The 17,952-nt window shown below is 46.2% G+C and overlaps 1 protein-coding gene across 1 annotated transcript in view; it reads right to left on the bottom strand.

Annotated features, from left to right (window-relative positions):
* Positions 1-17,952, bottom strand: part of LOC108242191 (unc-80 homolog, NALCN channel complex subunit) — a 62,259-nt gene that overhangs the window by 3,333 nt on the left and 40,974 nt on the right. Inside the window, exons 30-63 of the mRNA XM_037973778.1 lie at positions 17,679-17,879; positions 17,490-17,597; positions 16,555-16,693; positions 16,244-16,425; positions 15,371-15,502; positions 14,312-14,498; positions 14,094-14,225; positions 13,711-13,854; positions 13,528-13,628; positions 13,316-13,402; positions 13,059-13,242; positions 12,858-12,952; positions 12,275-12,364; positions 11,934-12,035; positions 11,673-11,853; positions 11,315-11,580; positions 10,279-10,413; positions 10,047-10,185; positions 9,826-9,922; positions 9,583-9,753; positions 9,418-9,510; positions 9,109-9,327; positions 8,494-8,724; positions 6,757-6,880; positions 5,329-5,454; positions 5,131-5,254; positions 4,590-4,796; positions 4,331-4,515; positions 4,093-4,258; positions 3,832-4,011; positions 3,602-3,749; positions 2,076-2,132; positions 1,134-1,215; positions 234-339 (exon numbers count right to left, since the gene is read on the bottom strand). Of these exons, the coding sequence (XP_037829706.1) occupies positions 234-339; positions 1,134-1,215; positions 2,076-2,132; positions 3,602-3,749; positions 3,832-4,011; positions 4,093-4,258; positions 4,331-4,515; positions 4,590-4,796; positions 5,131-5,254; positions 5,329-5,454; positions 6,757-6,880; positions 8,494-8,724; positions 9,109-9,327; positions 9,418-9,510; positions 9,583-9,753; positions 9,826-9,922; positions 10,047-10,185; positions 10,279-10,413; positions 11,315-11,580; positions 11,673-11,853; positions 11,934-12,035; positions 12,275-12,364; positions 12,858-12,952; positions 13,059-13,242; positions 13,316-13,402; positions 13,528-13,628; positions 13,711-13,854; positions 14,094-14,225; positions 14,312-14,498; positions 15,371-15,502; positions 16,244-16,425; positions 16,555-16,693; positions 17,490-17,597; positions 17,679-17,879 (4,921 nt within the window). The remainder of the gene's footprint in view (positions 1-233; positions 340-1,133; positions 1,216-2,075; positions 2,133-3,601; positions 3,750-3,831; positions 4,012-4,092; positions 4,259-4,330; positions 4,516-4,589; positions 4,797-5,130; positions 5,255-5,328; positions 5,455-6,756; positions 6,881-8,493; positions 8,725-9,108; positions 9,328-9,417; positions 9,511-9,582; positions 9,754-9,825; positions 9,923-10,046; positions 10,186-10,278; positions 10,414-11,314; positions 11,581-11,672; positions 11,854-11,933; positions 12,036-12,274; positions 12,365-12,857; positions 12,953-13,058; positions 13,243-13,315; positions 13,403-13,527; positions 13,629-13,710; positions 13,855-14,093; positions 14,226-14,311; positions 14,499-15,370; positions 15,503-16,243; positions 16,426-16,554; positions 16,694-17,489; positions 17,598-17,678; positions 17,880-17,952) is intronic.

Raw genomic sequence — 17,952 nt, 5'->3', positions numbered from 1 at the left:
AGGGACCGCCGGGGGTCCCTTTGACCCGCGGGCAGCAGGAGCTGGGGGAGGACGGCACACAGACAAAAACTGGACTTCGGTGGTAGAGTTTGTGTTTTTGGGGTCGTTGTGTGCTGAATCTGAAGCTCAGGGTGAGTTGGATCAGGTTTTCTGTCAGTCAATCTGCCCTTTCTTCACCTTAATCTACAGCCACACACACACACACACACAAGCGAACGTTAACGAGCCGTTACCCAGTGGTTTGTTCTTGGGCTGGACGCTCCTGCGCGTTGTGGAGAGCCGGGCTCCGGACCGGCCTCGTGGTTCTGTCTTCGGGATGGACAGCAGGGGGCGCCGCAGCTGCAGAGAGGAGCCACACTTTAATGAGCTTCACTGATAAATTCTGCAACAGCAACTAAAATGTGACAAAGTTAGTAAAAAATAAATAAATAAATAAAAACTCTCCTTTAATGAGACCGCGAACCAGAAAATAATCGGATCATAATCCGGATCAGAACCAGAATTTAATCCATAGTTTTTTGTTTCAATCCCAACATTTCATCCAGATCTGTTTGTTAGTTTTTACCTGATCTTTGTTGACAGACAGACAAAACCAACGGACACAACGGGAAACTAAAAGCTTCACATGTACCTGTGACCTTTGACCTCATGAACCTTGAAGTCAACAGGCATCACCTTTGACCCATCAGGTGTCCAGCTGTGCAGTTTGACATTCCTACATTATTTTATTGGACAGTTGGAGCACTAGCTCAACTGTGACCTTAACCTTTGAACCCATCCCCTTGAAATCAACAGTGATCACCCTCGACCCATACAGCTTCAGAGCTGGAGCATGGGCTGATCTGTGACCTTAACCTTTGACCCCATCACCACCCAAATCTAATCACTTGTTCCTTGTTCTATGTTTGACATTTCCTGAAAGTTTCCTGCCGTATGTTTTTTTGAGGAATCTTGTCCACCGATGGACAGATGGACGGACAGAGAACAGAACCTCCTTGGAGGAGGTAACAAAGACAAAAAAAGATCATTTGAACAAATCAAAGTTGGAAATACTTGGATGAATGAAGCTTTGATGTAATAATAAATCAAACTGCTTCAGTGCTGGTAACCATGAACCATGAAGACGTCCGCACCTGTCTCAGTCCTCGCTTTCGTCCTAACGGAGGCTGGATCAGGAGGTTCTGCTGGCCCGGCTCACTCTGCACGCTGGCAACCCTGGTTTAGTCGCAGAAAACACACACACACACACACACAGGAATACATCACCACGAAGGGACCAAAAGGACGTCGCTCCCCCCAACCGGCGGCCATGTTTGACCACGACAACATGTTGCTGCTAAACTACTCAGTCACTCACCACGACGACACACACGGTGTGCTACAGTACAGCAAGTCACAGTGCAGAAAATAAAACCGTGCTGCTATGATTTAACACCCAAAACACACCGGGGGGGGGAGTGAGGGCTGGAGCGGCAACGCCGACAGAACAACGAGCTCGCCGAGTTCTTTTTACAAGATTTTATTGAACATTTAAGCATAAAAGAAAGGCGTGTTTGCGTCCTGGTTGCCGCTCCAGGTCCCCCTTCGCCCCCACAGATTGGCTTCCACAGCAGGACGCCCAATTTGATCAGCGAGAAGCCTGAGAGACACGGAAACACTATGAGACACCATGGCACCAATGGGAGAACAGGCGGACTTTTGGCGATGACACATCGACTGGAAAGACCCACAGCGAACAGGGGGAAACGGAGCTCCCTGACCCCGGCGGGGGCATCTTTTGCTTCTTTTTTTTATATATTGGAGAGGGGAGGGGGGGCTGGTTAGGACAGCACAGCAGATGAGCTGATGAGGGTCAGTGTGGAGCTCGAAAAAAGTGGGGAGAAACAACTGGACTCACACAGAAAGAGGTGAGAGACAGGAAAGTGTAGTGGGAGGAGGGAGGGTGTGACAGGGCCGAGGCGATTTGATTGGATGTGGATGAGTGATTGGCGGCTGTTAGAGGAGGCCGTCCCGAGGCGATGCCCCTCCCCCAGTGGCGGACAGATGGGACACAAACACACAGAGGGCCACTGTACCTAGAGAGGTTACCCTCCTGCAGAAGGCCCTGGGACTCATCTAGCACATTGGGTTCACTGTAAAAAGGGGGGGGGCGGAGGGAGGGGGGAGAATGGGAGTTTAGGGAGTGTAGTTGAGATCCGTCAGCACTCTGAGCCCCTTCTTGTTACCGGTGGAAAACCGGGGCGTTCGCTCCTGTTACGACTAACCAGAACTGGAGCAGACCTCTTTTTTTTTAATTATTTTTTTTGGTAAACATTCTTACCTAAAAGACAGCTTGAATTAATAAATGAAAAAAAACAAAACATTTTACGTCAACAGAGATATACACAGAAAAATATGACTGTGGTTGTGGGGTTATGACCGGTTTTCAAAAATATCAGTTCTGCATGCTGCATAAAAACGAACCCGAGTCTGAGAAGAGCAGGAGGAGCAGGAAATGGAAGAAAATGGCGCCATGGAAACAGAAATAATCCCGCTGAACGAGTCAACTAAGCTGCTATAGGCTTAGACTGATCACATTTCCTCACTCTTTGCTCACTTTGCTCTCCATCTTTGTCTTTGCATTTATTTCTTTCATTAATGTGTTTTTATTTGTCTTTGTTTCTATAGGAACCACACCTGGACCAGTCATTCTGTTTGTCCGTGTCTCTTTCACAGCTTTTCATCGTGTATCTGAATGTTTTCGTACAGTGTCCTGAGACGACTTTTGTTGCGAATTGCTAATATATAAAAAAAATAAATTGAATTAAAGATCTTATTGTTCCATATTTTCCTAACAGAGCAGTTCGCTCTCTGACTGCAGGTTTACTTGTGGTTCCTAGAGTTTCTAAAAGTAGAACAGGAAGCAGAGCTTTCCTCTCTTGTGGAACCAACTTCCAGTTTCTGTCCTGAGGCTGAGACCCTGCCTGCCTTTAAACACTAGACTCAAGAGAATTTCCTTTTTGATAAATCCTATAGCTAGGTATGGCTTGGGTTTCCTGAGCTATCCCTGAGTTAGCTGCTGGAAGACAAACTGACCACATCTCCTCACTCTGCTGCTGTCCTTACTGGCTCTACTTTCCATCTTTGCATTTACATTTATTGATGTCATTTATTGATGTCTTCGTCTCTCTGCTTGTCCTCCCATAGGAACTACGTATTTGGGACTTTTTAGTTTTGCTACATCTCGCCCTGGGATGTCTTGTTGTGACTTAGCACTACATAACTAAATTAAATATTCGGTTAAGGACATTTAAACATGTCAACCTCATGATCTGCACATGTGGCTAGTTCAACAGCTAACATCTCAAAACCTCTGTTTTCAGTTTGCTCGGGTTTACTGGGTTTTCGCTCGGTGAGATTAATTCTGTTTCCACGCCAGTTCCTTTTCCAACTCGATCAAAAGACGCTGCTTTTCGTTCAAAGTGTTTTATTTTAACTGAACCAAGACTACCTCCGTCTGTGTTTTGTCGTTGTGGGAACTTTGGTTTAGCTGCTTGTTGCCAAACTAGAACTACAAACACTAAATCTCCTGCTGTGTTTTTTTGTGTGGCTGGGATGCTACCTCTGGCTGGGCAGCATGGTGGTTCTGGTGGCCTCGGACTGCGAGGCCGCTGAGCCGGTGGTGTGGCTGGAGAAGCGGCGCTGTGACATCACTCTGGGCAGGAAAGCCTCGTGCTCGCTCACAACGCTGGGGATGCTTATGGAGTCATCTGGAAGAATTCAGCGCAGTGAGTTTAAATCCACAGACCATTTTAAAAGTGACGACAAGTCAAAGAAAGAAGCGATTCTGACTCTCTTCGTCATCCTCGTCCGTGCGGCTGAGCGTGTCCTGCGAGGGCTGGCGTGACGGCTGGCTGTCCTGCTCCCAAACGGTGCCGGTGCCCGTGTTGGACCGCGACATGGTGGCCAAACTGAGGCGATAGGCTGACGTAGAGGTGCCGACGGTGCTGATAGACGTCTTTCCCTGGTATGCTGTCGGAATGGAGCAGAAATGGTGGAGTTACTAACGTGTTTTACATCAAATTTATGAGTTAGTGATGAAGGCATCGGTACCAGAGCCGCTGTGCACCGCCTCCTTGAGGATCTTCAGTTCGTTGTTGAACTCTGCAAACAGCGAGCTCTTGCAGAGAGGTCTCGGGATGAAACGTCGCTCCAGCTGGTCAGCGATGTGGTGCCGCGCTGTAATCTCCTCCTGGGATTCTGCTGGCTGAGTCAGTAACTACAAACGCAGTAAGGATGGTAAAGAAAAGGTTTAAAAAGCAAGCTTACGCATCAGTAGAGGCCATTTTACCTTGCATTGTATGAAGGGTCTCAGGAGGACAAAGATAGGGATGCGGGTTCGCACGATGAAGTCGATAAAGTCCCAGAAAGCCAAGCCGCCCACTTTCCTCAGAGCCATCTCTTTCACCTGAAGGCTCAGCCGGTACCACTGGTTCCCCAGCGAGCGCTCAAAGCAAACCAACACCACCTTCAGAGCTGTGGAGGGAGGAGGGGTGAGAAACCGACAGGACGTGGAGAAATGAGAAGCAAGCGTCACGCGCAAGTCGTACCGAGATAAGCAGCCTGGCTGGTGGACTCCGCCAGTCCCTCCCTGCGCAGATCCTTCCCCGTGTCGCCGGGTGTGGAGCAGTGAGCCGGGGACGCGTCCAGCATGAAATTCTTGGTGCGGGAGGTGGAGATGATCCGAGGAGGCAGCAGGATGTTGATGACAGTCTGCAGGAGGAGGAAGATCTCTGGCTGCTCCAGGTGGGGGCTGTCTGCAAACAGAAAAACAGCGCAATCTATGCTTAAAAGGCGAGAATGTGTGCCGACATCTTGCTAGGTGCTACATGGACATCCTTAGTTACTTTTAACTAATTAAGTAGAATAAGTTATAATGTTTCTTGATTGACCACGCAGTCTACAACACAAACAAGGTGTTAATAATGTGTGGCTTCAATGTAAATGGTACAGAGATATGCGTAGCACTTAGCAAGATGGCAGCCAGAAATCTCTTCTAGCACAGTGAGTGGCATTTCCACCGAACTCCTCTTCTAAAGACCTGAAGTACCCCTTTATTATAAAATATCTAAATATAAGAACGCCCAGTACCTTTGCTTCCAGAGCCCACGGTCAGAACAAAAGGGATAAGCAGGTTGAGCAGCATCCCCTCTCGCCTCTCCTGGTTGGTGAAAGGCGAGATCACGTGACTTAGAGGGAAGTCGTCCTTCAGGGCCTGAGACGGAGGAAACACACAGGTCAGCAGGGTGGGTCGCTAATCTGTATTCGTTTGCCTGAGACGCGCCGTACCTGGATCTGCAGAGCGACCAGCCGGACTACAGCTGTGCTGAAAGGAAGCGGAGGAGAGAGGTAGGGGCTGAGGTGGAGGAGAGGCAGCCCGTCGGCCACGCTGGAGGGACCGACCACGCCCATCACCTATAGAACACGGGGGAATGTGTAAAGAACCAGCTTCTGTGCAAACACAGAGCGAATGCTGAGCGCTAAAAGTAGCAAAACATTAACCGTAAGCATTAGCATTAACAGTATTAGCATTACCATCAGTACAAGCACTTTGAGTCGCCTTGTGCTGAAAAGTGCTATAAATAAATGTACCTACCTACCTACAATTAGCATTAGAAGGACTAGCATCAGCAGCAGTAGTATTAGCATTAGTATAATTAATAGTAGTAGAGTTAGCAATACGAAGTGCAAAACTACTATTTGCTGAATTAGCATTTGCAGTAGCTGCATTAGCAGTAGTAGCATTTGTAAAATTAGCATTAAAAGAGCTAGCATTAGCAGTATAGTATTAACATTCATATAATTAATAGTAGCTGCATTAGCATTTGCCGAATTAGCATTAGTAGAATTAGCATTAAGAGGACTAGCATTAGTAGCATTAGCATTAGTAGTATTAATAGTAGCTGCATTAGCAATCACCAAATTAGCATTAGCAGTAGCTGCATTAGCATGAATATAATTAATAGTACCTGCATTAGTATTTGCTGAATTAGCAGTAGCAGTAGCTGCATGAGCATTAGCGGTAGAAAAATTAGCATTAGCAGTAGCTGCATTAGCATTAGTAACATTAGTAGAATTAGCATTAGCAGCAGTAGTAGTATTAGCATTACTACAATTAATAGTATCTGAATTAGTATTTGCTAAATTAGCATTAACTGCATTAGCAGTAGCTGCATTAACATTAGCAATAGTAACATTAGTAAAATTAGGATTACCAGTAGTAGTATTAGCATTAATATAATTAATAGTGTCCAAATTAGTATTCACTGAATTAGCATTAGCAGTAGTAGCATTAGCTGCATTAGCATTAGTAGCATTAGCATTAGCAATGGCTGCATTAGCAGTATTAGAAGTAGAGATTTCAAAGAACAATGTTTTTGACTGATTTGATCTTTTGATCTCAATGTATTTATCAGGAAAAATGTTTGTAAATAAAGTTAATTTTCAAAAATATGAAAGTTACAAAAATCGAAGGTCATAGCAGCTGTCTCCTGAATGAGCTCAAGGTTTAGACACATCAAATGGCACAAAGTATGTGGAAGTAATTTGACGTAACAAAACCCTAGCTAACAGATAAAGTAGCAAAATGCTATCTGAAAGCTAAAAGTGGCGAGATTAGTTAAAACTAGTAAAAACATTAGGTAAAAGCAGTAAAACAACTCTAGGTAACAGCTCGTCCAGGTGGACAGATCTGAGGCGTCCTCTCCGTCTCCATACCAGGTTGACGCAGACGTTGATCAGCGAGCGGAGGTGTGGGAGGAAGGAGATGATCGGCTGCCGCTGCAGAGTCAGGCAGATCCCCTCGATCAGATTGCTGGCGGCCTCCCACTCCACCTGTCTCCTGGAGGACCACGCAGTGCCACCACCCCCCGTGACGACAGAAAAAACATGAATTAAAAACAAACGATCCACACGAAGCAAAAAAGCTAAAAAAAAGGTGTCTCATTTGGAAATCTCCTCTTAAAATAACAAAACATTAGCATTAAATAACACTTAATACGCTACAACAAACTTTGCTAACTTACCACTGTATTAATTACACTTAACAGAGTCGTAACCTTTATGATTTTAATAAAAATAAAATATATATATACATTGAAAACAAATGTAGCCAAGCTCAACAACAGCTGCTGAGACCAGTGTTCCCTCTGAGCTCAGAAAAGTAAAATTTAAATATTAAGAGTCAAACAAAAATCCAAAAAGCTTTAATTTAAACCTTGATGAAAGCTTAGTTTTGCGAGTAAGTAAAACAAGCAACATGCCGATGTCCCCCGTCGCTAAGGGAATTGATTAGTGAATGTTTTCAGTTTTTTAAAATAAAAATAGGCGTCCTTTCGTGTTAATATTGTTTGATTCCAAGAACTAAAACACGACGGTTCGATGAAACTAAGTTAAGAGACGGTTTTTAAGTTACATCTTTGTCAATAAAGATTTGAAGGGAGAATATATTTAATTTAACTGTCGTGAAAATTCGCTGTCTGAGGCGGAGCAGAGTGACGCATCCCAGCAATTCTATCCGCAACGGCGGCCACCATGGATGAGTCTTCGGCCCCCTCAATCATTTGAGGAAATTTATCACTTATTTTTCAACTTATCTAGCTGAGATGAACCGCACGGAGGGTTTTTTCCAACCCCCTCTTCGCGTAGCGACGGGAGACAATAGAAAAAACAAACTTTAACTTCGCAGGTAATTCCATTTAAACTGGGTTTTATGTTTGAAATGCACAAAACACTTGAGTTTCTTTTTATTAATTAGGGCGTTAAGTTGGAAAAGAACATCAAGAACTTCAAAAACTTCAAAAACTTAATCCACGTTTTTGAGTTTGATGCCAAAGTAATTCGAGATAATGAAAGGAAAAAGGAGCATTTTCATTTGTTGATCCACCTTTTTTTAAAAACAACCCTGTGTGTAAATGGGTTTGTATTTGGTGCCGTTAGAGTCGAAATGAGGAGATATAAGCTTTCTTTTTCTTTCTTACAAGGCTATTTTTTAATTAATTTACCTCCCATACAGAGCCATCCCAGCATTGTTACACAAATTGTGTTTTATTATTTAGATTTAAAAGCTTATCTGCGGTCAAACGTGAAGTTTAATAGTTGAGTATGCTCATGAAATAAATGTGCCCACAAAGAATTAGTTGTAATAAAAACAGAAACGTGTTCAAATCAGTCGCTCTGTCTGCCGCCTTCAGCTGAGCCAGACCTGAAAGACTTCATGCTCAGATTTAAACTCAAAATGGCCGCCCTCGGCTGAGAGGGAACACTGTCAGTGGGGGCCGTCCAACACTCAAGAACCACACCGAGACGAGCCCGCACAGAAACACACCGAAGCAGCACTTACGGTACAGAAGCCACGTCACGGCGCCAAGAAGCTGCCTATCTACTGCCCATCTACTGCCCACAGCACGAGACACTCACAGGGACACAGAGAAGGAGGGGTTGTGTTCAACAGACCTGCTGCACAGAGCCTGTGGGCGAGCGCACCTGAGCGTGGGCATCTTGTGGATCTTGTTGAACATGCGGTCTAGCCTCTTGAGGATGAGGATGAGGGCGGGCCGGACGGCCTCGGACGACCAGTCGGTGATGGGGAGCATCTCCATGATGTAGCGCCGCAGGCCTCGGCTCTCCATGGTCAGGGTGTCGTAAGGCGCCAGCTTGAGGAGGGCGTGGGCGATTTCCGCCAACCTGTGGGGTAAAAAAACAAATTAAAAAAAATGACCCTTCTGATTCCATACAGGATAACAAATTTTCTCTTTGCTTTCTCCTGAAAACATCCATCATATACCCTACAACTTTAGGGTTTTATGTAACAGGACATAAGTTGTACGACATGTTGTGCAGGTATTCTGGCCCACTCCTCTTTACAACTCAATTCATTGGTTTCTGCACAGCATTTCATTCAGGTTGAGAGCTGGATTTGTTGTCCTGGTGGTTTAACAAACATCACATCTGACTGCCTACAGAGGCGTTTGTGGTCGACTCGATGGCTGCAAGGAGCCCAAACCATCACCACTCCACCACCGGGCTCGACAGCTGATATGTAGTGAAAACGGCCTTTAGATTCATCACCTCATGTGGGATTTGATGTCCAGCAGCTCGAGAGCCGTGACCCTCGGCTCACCAGCGACATTCTGCAGGATCTTGAGCCGGGGGCCGCAGTGTTTGTAAAACTCCGTGCAGATGTTCAGCAGGGACTCCCGCGGCCGACGGAACTCCTCCCTGGCGAATCGCTCGTCCAGCTCCTCCCGCGGCATTCCCTGGCCCTCCTCCAGCAGGTGGGGATTGTCTCTGTGAACACACACACAAAAGAAACTTCCTTTCAGCTTCGGGTTTTAAACCGCCCTCATTCGAAGCTCAAGAGCTGAAATCATCGCCGACCTTATGTTGACGCCTCCGGACATGGCGTGGTTGGCTGTGGTGCCGCCCTTGTGGCCCTGATCGCAGCGGGACATCTGCGGGGCCGTCATGGGTCTGTGGAGGACATGTTATAGCATCTTGTACACTTAAAGAATCTCGGCTTCTTCGCGCTGAAGCGAGACAAACCTCGTCAGGGTCTCTGAGCTGTAGAGCAGCGCTTGCAGAGACGTGGCCAGGGCGGCGATGGCCGCGATCTCGTCCCTGGCCGCGGACGCAGACTCCATGGTTACCGTGTTGCTCTTCAGCTTTTGGAGGTGGCAGGGCACCAAGGCTTCCAGCACCATCAACATCTGGAGACTGGACAGCAATTGGACACATGAGACGTAGAAAGGTTACAGAGGGGGCGTCTTCTCGATGTGTTCCTCTCACCTCCTGAAGGATTCGGGAGCGTAGGCGACCACGGTGACACACAGCTTGATGGCCTCGCTGATGGAAAATGCCAAGTCTTCATTGCCGTAACAAAAATCTGCAAGAACAAAACAACAGTTTAGTTGCAGGAAATTCCAAGAACATTAAAGGTTCTCTTGGTCAGGGCTGGACACGCTGGCAGAGGTCTTCAACACTGATTAAAGCTGCGAGTTTGAGTTCACCAAGAGAACGAAGAGGTTTTTCGGCCTTGACCAGCTCCAGAGCGTCCAGAGCGTCCTGGGTTTCACCCTCCAGAGAGACCAGCAGGTCAAACAGACACTGAGCTGACACTCCTTTAGACAAACCGGTGCTGGTGCTCGTCTGGGACGGGACGGGGGAAAAACAGAAAGCCTCACATGAGATTGACTCAGATTGAAGCAGCAATCGTGTGTGTCATTTTGTTTTTTTTCTTACAGTGAATTCCAGCAGCGGAGCCACGCTGGCAAACAGCTGGAGGATGAAGGGCTTTCTGTGGAGGATGTAAAACTGCCGGCAGCAAAACTCGATGCCCTGTCGCAGCAAAGGGTTGCTCTCATAGTCGGCGTAGACCTGCCGGAGACAGAGGGGACAACCTTTAAATGGGTAATTAGAGGCGTTATTGTGGGTATTTTCCTTCATACTTAAAGCACGGGCAGCTCAGTGTGTTTCTCACTGCTTTAGGACTCACTGTTTTCTCTCAACATTGACCTCTTTGAAAGGGAAGGGTCTTTTTAGTTTGTCTCTCCTACATAAAACACGTGTGACGACCAGACGCTTCCACCGCTTTCAGTTCAGGATGTTTTTTAACACGAGTTGTCGTTTTTGCCGATCAGCTGCTCGTTTGAGACTTTTTAGTCTGCCTTTCTGCCTGCCAGTGCAGCTGTGTGTTGCTCCTCCCCTTTCGGCTCCCTCACCTCCCAAAAAAAAAGGCGGGAATAACCATGGCAACCACTCGGCAGGTTCTGGGTCGCAGAAAGATTTTCATCCCTATCTGGACCGTTTATGTTCCGCACGATTCAGTTTTTCAAATAAAAGAAGAGCAAACAAAAAAGGATTTTCACCTTGAGTTTCAAAATAAAGCTCCTAGTCTTTAAAATAAGATTATAAACAAGCTTATTACAAAAGTAAGTTCCCAAATAAAACCGGGCTTCATAAAAAAAAGACTTCAGGCGGTAGCTGCGTTGGCACCACTCAAAATTTCTTCAAAAATAAAAAAATAAGCAGAGACAGATGTACTTTTTTCATTTTTATGGCAACGTCTAAACCTCTGTTAGCCTAAATCAGTGGTGTCCAATCCTGCCTGTCCTGCTCGTTGTAGTCATTTCCCTGATTCAGTGGTTTAATTACCTCCTCAGCACCAATTTATGCTGATTAATCACTTATTTATTCAGATGAGATGTGCTAAAGCAGAGAAATATTTAAAACATGGAGGTATGTTGTGTTCAAGGACCAGGATCGGTAGTGCCGGTACCTGGAGCATGGTGGGAAGGATCCACTGGTATCCGCTCAGGGAGAAGAGGTGGTTGAAGTGGACGGCCGTGTTGATGGCGGTGGCGGTGTACTGCCTGAGGAGGGCGCTGTCCTCCGGGTGCAGCAGCAGCGCCCCGTTGAAGACGTTGAGGAACAGCATCATCTCGTCGCCCCACGGGTACTCACTGGGCATGCCCAGGAACATTTCCTCCAGCAGCTTGATCCACAGCACCTTGTGGAGGGTGTCCAAACCGAACAGCTCTTTGCCTGCAGAGGCGAGGGCAACACCGTCACGTCTCCGCCATCTCTAAAAGAACCCACCCGAACCGTAACCATGATTCTTTGGCTGTTTGTTTCACCTTGTGGCTCGTTGAAAAGGGAAAACTCTGCATCGATGGCGGTTCGTGGGAAGGAGGGCAGCCGAAGCAGGTCCTCCTGCAGCAGGGACACGTGGGACTGCTTGTGCACAGCTGGAATGTGCTGCGTGAGGGAGATGAGGAAGAGGACCCGTCCAACCTCCTCTAATTTACGAGAAAACACCTAGGCAGGTAAAACATAAAGAGGTTCAACCATTTTAGGATCTCGCTTGCTCTTCTGCAGTGGGTTCATTGAAAGCCTACCTGTTTTTGAATGAGCTCTTGGCCTTTCTCGGGCAGCATGTGAACGAGGTTGAGCTGAGGAGAAACTGACCTCCGGAAAGGGTAGATGTCTCTCACGTAAGTCTGAGGAACAGAAACAGCAACAGTGAGATGAAAACTGCCCAAAGAACCAAGAACAACCAATCCACTGACTTCTATCAGCATATAGACCAAGAAAAGGAACCATGTATTGACTGGAAAAGCCCAAATGCATCATCTGTAATACAACACACTCGCCGAGAAGTCAAATTTTACAAACTTTCCTGATATACTGAGTGTTTCTCAACGAATACCAGCTCCAAACAAAGTCCATCTGATTTTACCTTGTTGTAATGGATGAGGTTCCATCTTTTGTCCATGAGGAAGAAGTGTGCCGATCTCGCCTCGGGAATGTTGAAGAATTCCAGGCATTCCTGGCGAAGCAAGACAAGACAGTTTGTCATTTCATACAGTGTATATTTCAGTGAAGAACTTTTGTTTTGTTTCTATCTTTACCGTTTTATCTCACATGATCATAACTTAAACAGGTTTTTTTTCTGCCTATTTTGGAGATTAAACAATCAAAACTCAGTGATGAGTGATGTTTGGTTTAAAGATCATAACCCCAAAGAGTTGTTTTGGTTTCCTTTCAGTCAAGCGGTCGTGTAGAGCAGCTAGATTCGATAAGACCACCTGGTTTTAAAGATGGATAAAGCTGAGTATCATCAGCGTAACTGATAAGACAACAACTGTTGCATCGGGTGGCCCAAGAGGAAGAGTATTTAAAGAAAATAACAAAAGGTCCAAGATTACACCCCTGAGGCACCCCACAAGTCAGAAACACCAAAGATGAAGCAACTTCCAATTGGATGGAAACATAACTTTGAGCCTAATTTACCTTTCAGATACTAAGTGGTAGGTCTTTACCTTCAGCAGGGCATCAAACTGTGTGTCTTCATGAACTGGTAACTGTGTCGGAATATCACATTCATTCTGACCGTGCACCACCAGGGTTTTGGTACCTGAAGCAACAACACAAAAAAAATGTCATGGAAGTCTTCATTATTGCTGTTAACATTATTTGCTCTTAAATGGGGCTTTTATGGCAGCAGTTCTCAGCAGGCTGACCTGGCATGGACGCAGTGACCAGCAGTTTGACCTCACACTGCTCCTTCTTCATCGTCTGCTTCAGGTCCTTAAAGAAGAGCCCCTCCACGTACCCCACCACCTCCCACAGGAAGGTCAGCGTGGCCGAGATGGCGTCCATGCCCCACTCGCAGGGCGTGCGCACAAAGTACATGATTAGCCCCACCTAGAGAGACGGATTTTCCTTTTAGAAAAAGGCAGAACTGTAAAAAGTCCCCAATGTTTGACCGACGTCTCACCAGGTAGTTAAAGAGGATGTGAGAGGTCTGAGCCGGCAGATCTCCGATGTTGAGCAGCAGCTTCCTCAGCATGTAGATCAGCTCGTCCTGGAGGAAAAAAAATAAAAATATGACAAAACATTTGATTTCTCAAAGCTTCGAGGCTGCGGTGTGTGGAACTTTCATTCCACCTTCGGATTTTGGATGCATCGTCTCCTGAAACGACCGCTCACCTGTCTGTTGCTCACTGTGAGTTTTTCCAGGAAGTGGCGCAGAACCAGGGCTGGATCTTCAATCAGGCAGTTCCACAGGATCTGCTGAGCAACGGCGCTCACTGAAGCAACATCGGAGAAAATGTTTACCCCCAAAAAAGTGTCACGATAATGTGCTGATAAAATATTTTAAAAAAGACCAACCAGCTACGCCGTCCTCCCTGACTTCTCCGTCTTCCATGAGGTGGACTATCGGCAGGACAGCAGCACAGATGCATGCTGGGAAGACAGCTTGAGGTGGCTGGAGCATGTGGTGAGTAGGAGTGTGCTCCGTCGTGTTTTCTTCATCTGCGAATCAAAATACGGAAAGATCCGTTCAAGCGGAGGTGGCCGAGACCGATTATATCAGATATATTGTATGAATAAATTTTAACGGCTGCATGTAATTTATTAGGAGTTTAGCTTTTCCCAGGCACCTCTAATGCATCACAGCTCCTCCTCCCACCTTGAAAACATCACTAAGCTCTGGGTTCAAGTCTAATGTATAAAAGAATCTAAATAGGAGATAACTTCAAAGGTTTTTCTACCTTCTGCGCTGGCCATGGAGCGGACAGACCACACGGAGCCACGGCGGAAGGAGTAGTTCCTGTGGGAGTTGCTGGAGGCACAAGAAGGGCTGACGGACAGACGGCGAGTTGCCAGGTTCAACACTTCTTCTGCTGGTGAGATAAATGTCAAAGACAACAGGCTGTCAGGGCGCAAAGAGGCCGTCGGAGGGTTCGTGTTTCCGCGCTCGCGGCCCCACCTTCTTCCTCCTGCTCAGGCGGAGGGCTGCACGTGGGCTCGTAGCAGGCCTCCTGAGCCATGGGGATGGCCGTGATGATGCTCGCCTCGCGGCCCAGGCGCCGCTTCTCCTCCTCCTGCTGCAGGTTCTTCAGGATGTGCTCGGCCCGCTGGTGGGAGCGCGACACCGCCCGAGCCGAGAAGGATTTCTGAACAGGGGATATAGACACAGAGGGTCCAGACGCAGTCTAAAATCCTTCGGGGAACGTGCGTCGACAGCCACGCTAGGCTACGTCCAAGGAGCGTTTTGGTGATTTCAAACGACTGAACAACACGTTAATACAGTAACTCTCATCCAGCGCTTTGGTCTCATGCTCGAATATCCTCCTGGAGAACACTGCTCAAGTATTAAATAGGATCAATCATGACACAAATACATGTTTTCAGACTGGAATTTGGAGAATTTACTGTATCTCGTGTACAGTAAATGCCTCACAGCACTCACACAAGCGCTCATACACATTTAGAAACACTGCCGGCTCAACGCATGGTATGAAAAACATTCACAGCAAAGTCATTCTTCGTCTAATGACCATGCAATCAACAGCACGACACGCACAGTATGTCTGTATGCTCGATGCATGCTGTTATTAGTCTAATTTCTCTTTTAGCAATCAAAGCAAATGGTGGATTTGAATACATCTCTGATCAAGATGCAGCATCCATCAAACTGCCAGAGACATGAAGACAATTTTCCCTTCCTGTCGTCACTGAGCGGAGTTAACAAGATGCATCAGCACAAACATCTGGACAGAAATACCAACTTACTATGGTATGGACTGACTGAATTAATGTGGAGTACTAAAAACAAAGACAGTCGATAGATCAAATTATAGGACATGTGCTCGCAGGTTGTAATCAGAAACTAGAAAACAGTAACAGTCATGATTTGTAAAAAAAAAACAAAAAAAAAAAGATAAGAACGTGAAAGGATTCTTTCTTATAAGAGCAAATGTGCTGAAAGGGTTCATTTTACTAAATTTACCAAGGCAACCATTTTGACCAAGAGCCTCAGACTTACAGACTGGTCTTCGTTGATGGGGTCCTGGACGCTGCCGGTGGTCTGCGGCACCCAGGGGGGGTCGAATATGGGGACGCAGGGCATGCCCAGGATTGGAGACGGCAGGGTGAAGTTGATGCTGGGCGGCGGGATCTGACACGATGAAATCAATACCCGAAAAAAAAAGGCTGGTTAGATCAGACAATACGTCCGAAACGGAACAAGACTCGAACACAAGGAAGGCCTGGCATTACTCGATTCAACTTTGGAGTCAAATCGATTAAAGACGGACTTTAAAAAGCTCAGTTTTACAGATAGTGAGCTAAAATGTGATGTCTGTGGGTCATTCGCAGCACATATTCTGATCGTGAGATGGCCCTCCGATGTCCTTTTTAGGCGACACCCAAAAAACGGAGAAAACTGAGGTCGTGGTAGGCCTGCTGCTCCGTCTACGGTGAGTTATACTCAAGTTAAAAGCGAGCCAGGTGAGGCTTCCTTTACAAATAAAATATAAAAATGATAAATATATAAATCCTGTTGCTGTTGCTTTCTGTTCGTGCTGCAGCCATACTGCTTAATATGACGCTCAGAATATAAAATCTGCTCCGATTTGAATATTTGGGATTCTGGCAGCTTTGTGGGGGCCAAAGACATTTTAAAAAAGGTCCAACGGGCCGCTTGTTGAGTCCTATTTCAGCTGAATAACTGTAAAACTGACTGAGTTACAAATATTCCTGTGATTACCTGTGGATTTACCATCTTAAATTGGACTGACTCTAAACGTTAATCAGCTATAAGTTAAAATCTGTCCAGCGGGTTAGGGTTACAAATAATTCAAGGCATGATTTAGTAGAAATAAAAGCTGATGTTTTTATTTATTTTTTATTTCCGTACTTTGAAGATCTGCTGGGCTCCCTCCTCCATGCGAGGCCACACCTGGTAGCGGAAACGCCACAGCGTGTAAAACTTCAGGATGGAGTTGATGCGCTGGCAGGCCTCCTGGTGCTGGAACTCCGCCATCATCATTTCTGACACGGCGTCGGGCACCTTCACTGCGCACAGGAGGAACATGGCGGCTGCGAGGGGGGAGGGGGGGGGGCGCGGAAACGGGTCGTAAAACGGGTCGTAAAAAGGCCGTATAACGATAACACTGAAGCATTTAATTTGAGTTTTCTTGTTTTCTTGTAATCCGACGCCTGACTCACCGGCTGCAGCGGCCATGTGTTCGTCCACGCTGAGCAGCAGCTCCCAGGCCGCCGGCTGGATGTCTCCGTACATGTCGTCTGTGAGGATGGGAGCGGCTTTGATGAGCAGCGACAGAGGAGCCGGGGACAAGCTCATCACCTGAAAGCAACAAAAATCCTCAAGGGTTTCAATCTTGAAACTCTGACACTGATGAGGTGTATTTTCACACAAACACCAATCTGTTTTTAAAAAAATAAAGTCCATTGTTGCAAAAACTGCCTTAAAATTGTTAATAGGCCCGGATATTCTCAAGTTGTTGAGCGAGTAACGTGTCTCAGTTTATATTTTATGTGCCAAATACTGCATTTTTATGAAAGCAGAAAGAATTTTCCAAGATTTTCTATTTGGCAGCATAGATTTTCCTCTCTTTTAGTTTTTCTTTTTTGCAGAAATAATTTAACACAAGTCTTATCTTTTAGTGGACTCAAAGATTCATTACTAAATTTAATAAAATGCTTCAATAACCAACTGTGCCACAAGTCATAATTTGAGCTTTTTGTACATTTGGATCATCTACGATAAATAATAACCACTAAATATGAATCATTTACTACCACATAATTTGTAATAAATAAGCCAAATCAGTCGAGTCTCGTCAACAATTATGAGTTGTAAACAAAGGTGAGGAATATTTATTGATTTCTAACGCAGGTTTTACGAAAACCCCGATGAGTTTGAGTTAAATTACCCCCAAACGATCATTTAACGAAGCTGAAATTGGGTTAGAAGTTTAAAAAATTCAAATCAAAGATGCAGAAAAATTGCGGCAGTTTTAATTTTCAACATTTAGTCAGCTGCGTGGTCGTAAAAGAGTTCATTTAATATATCCAGTATTACAAGATTTAGCTGAGCTGTTCTTTGTTGTAAATATTAGAAATGAGTCGGTGAAACTCACCTGGTTGCGGATGTACTTCAGCATGCCCGTGTCCTTCTTCCCTTCAGTGTTTAGGTCCGTTGGTTTTCTCTTCATGGACGGAGTTCTCAGGCAAGATTTGTCCGAACACTGAATAAAAACAACGGGACGCGTTTGTCGACGATCAGCCTCGTTTCCAGTCCGAGTCTTTCAAAGCGGGACAGAGTTTACCTCCTTGCTCTTCTTTGCCCGTCCTCCCAGGTTCCCCGAGGCGTTGTCCTCCCTCAGGCTGTCCACCGACTCGCCGTACACCAGCTTGATGGCGCGGACGAGGCGGGCGCAGGAGCGGCCGTGGTGCTGGTAGCAGCGTGGGTGGCAGAAGTCGACGTGCGTGCAGATGAAGCTCTGCTGGTTGCACAGCAGGATCATGATCTGTGACAGCAGAGAGGAGGAGGGGGGGGGTTGGTACGAAAGGAGGCGCGGACACAGGGACGCAGGGACGCAG

This window comes from Kryptolebias marmoratus, linkage group LG23, assembly GCF_001649575.2.
Source record: "Kryptolebias marmoratus isolate JLee-2015 linkage group LG23, ASM164957v2, whole genome shotgun sequence".
Lineage (NCBI taxonomy): Eukaryota > Metazoa > Chordata > Actinopteri > Cyprinodontiformes > Rivulidae > Kryptolebias > Kryptolebias marmoratus.
Note: the sequence above shows the minus strand (reverse complement) of the source record. Positions and strands in the feature narration are given on the sequence as shown.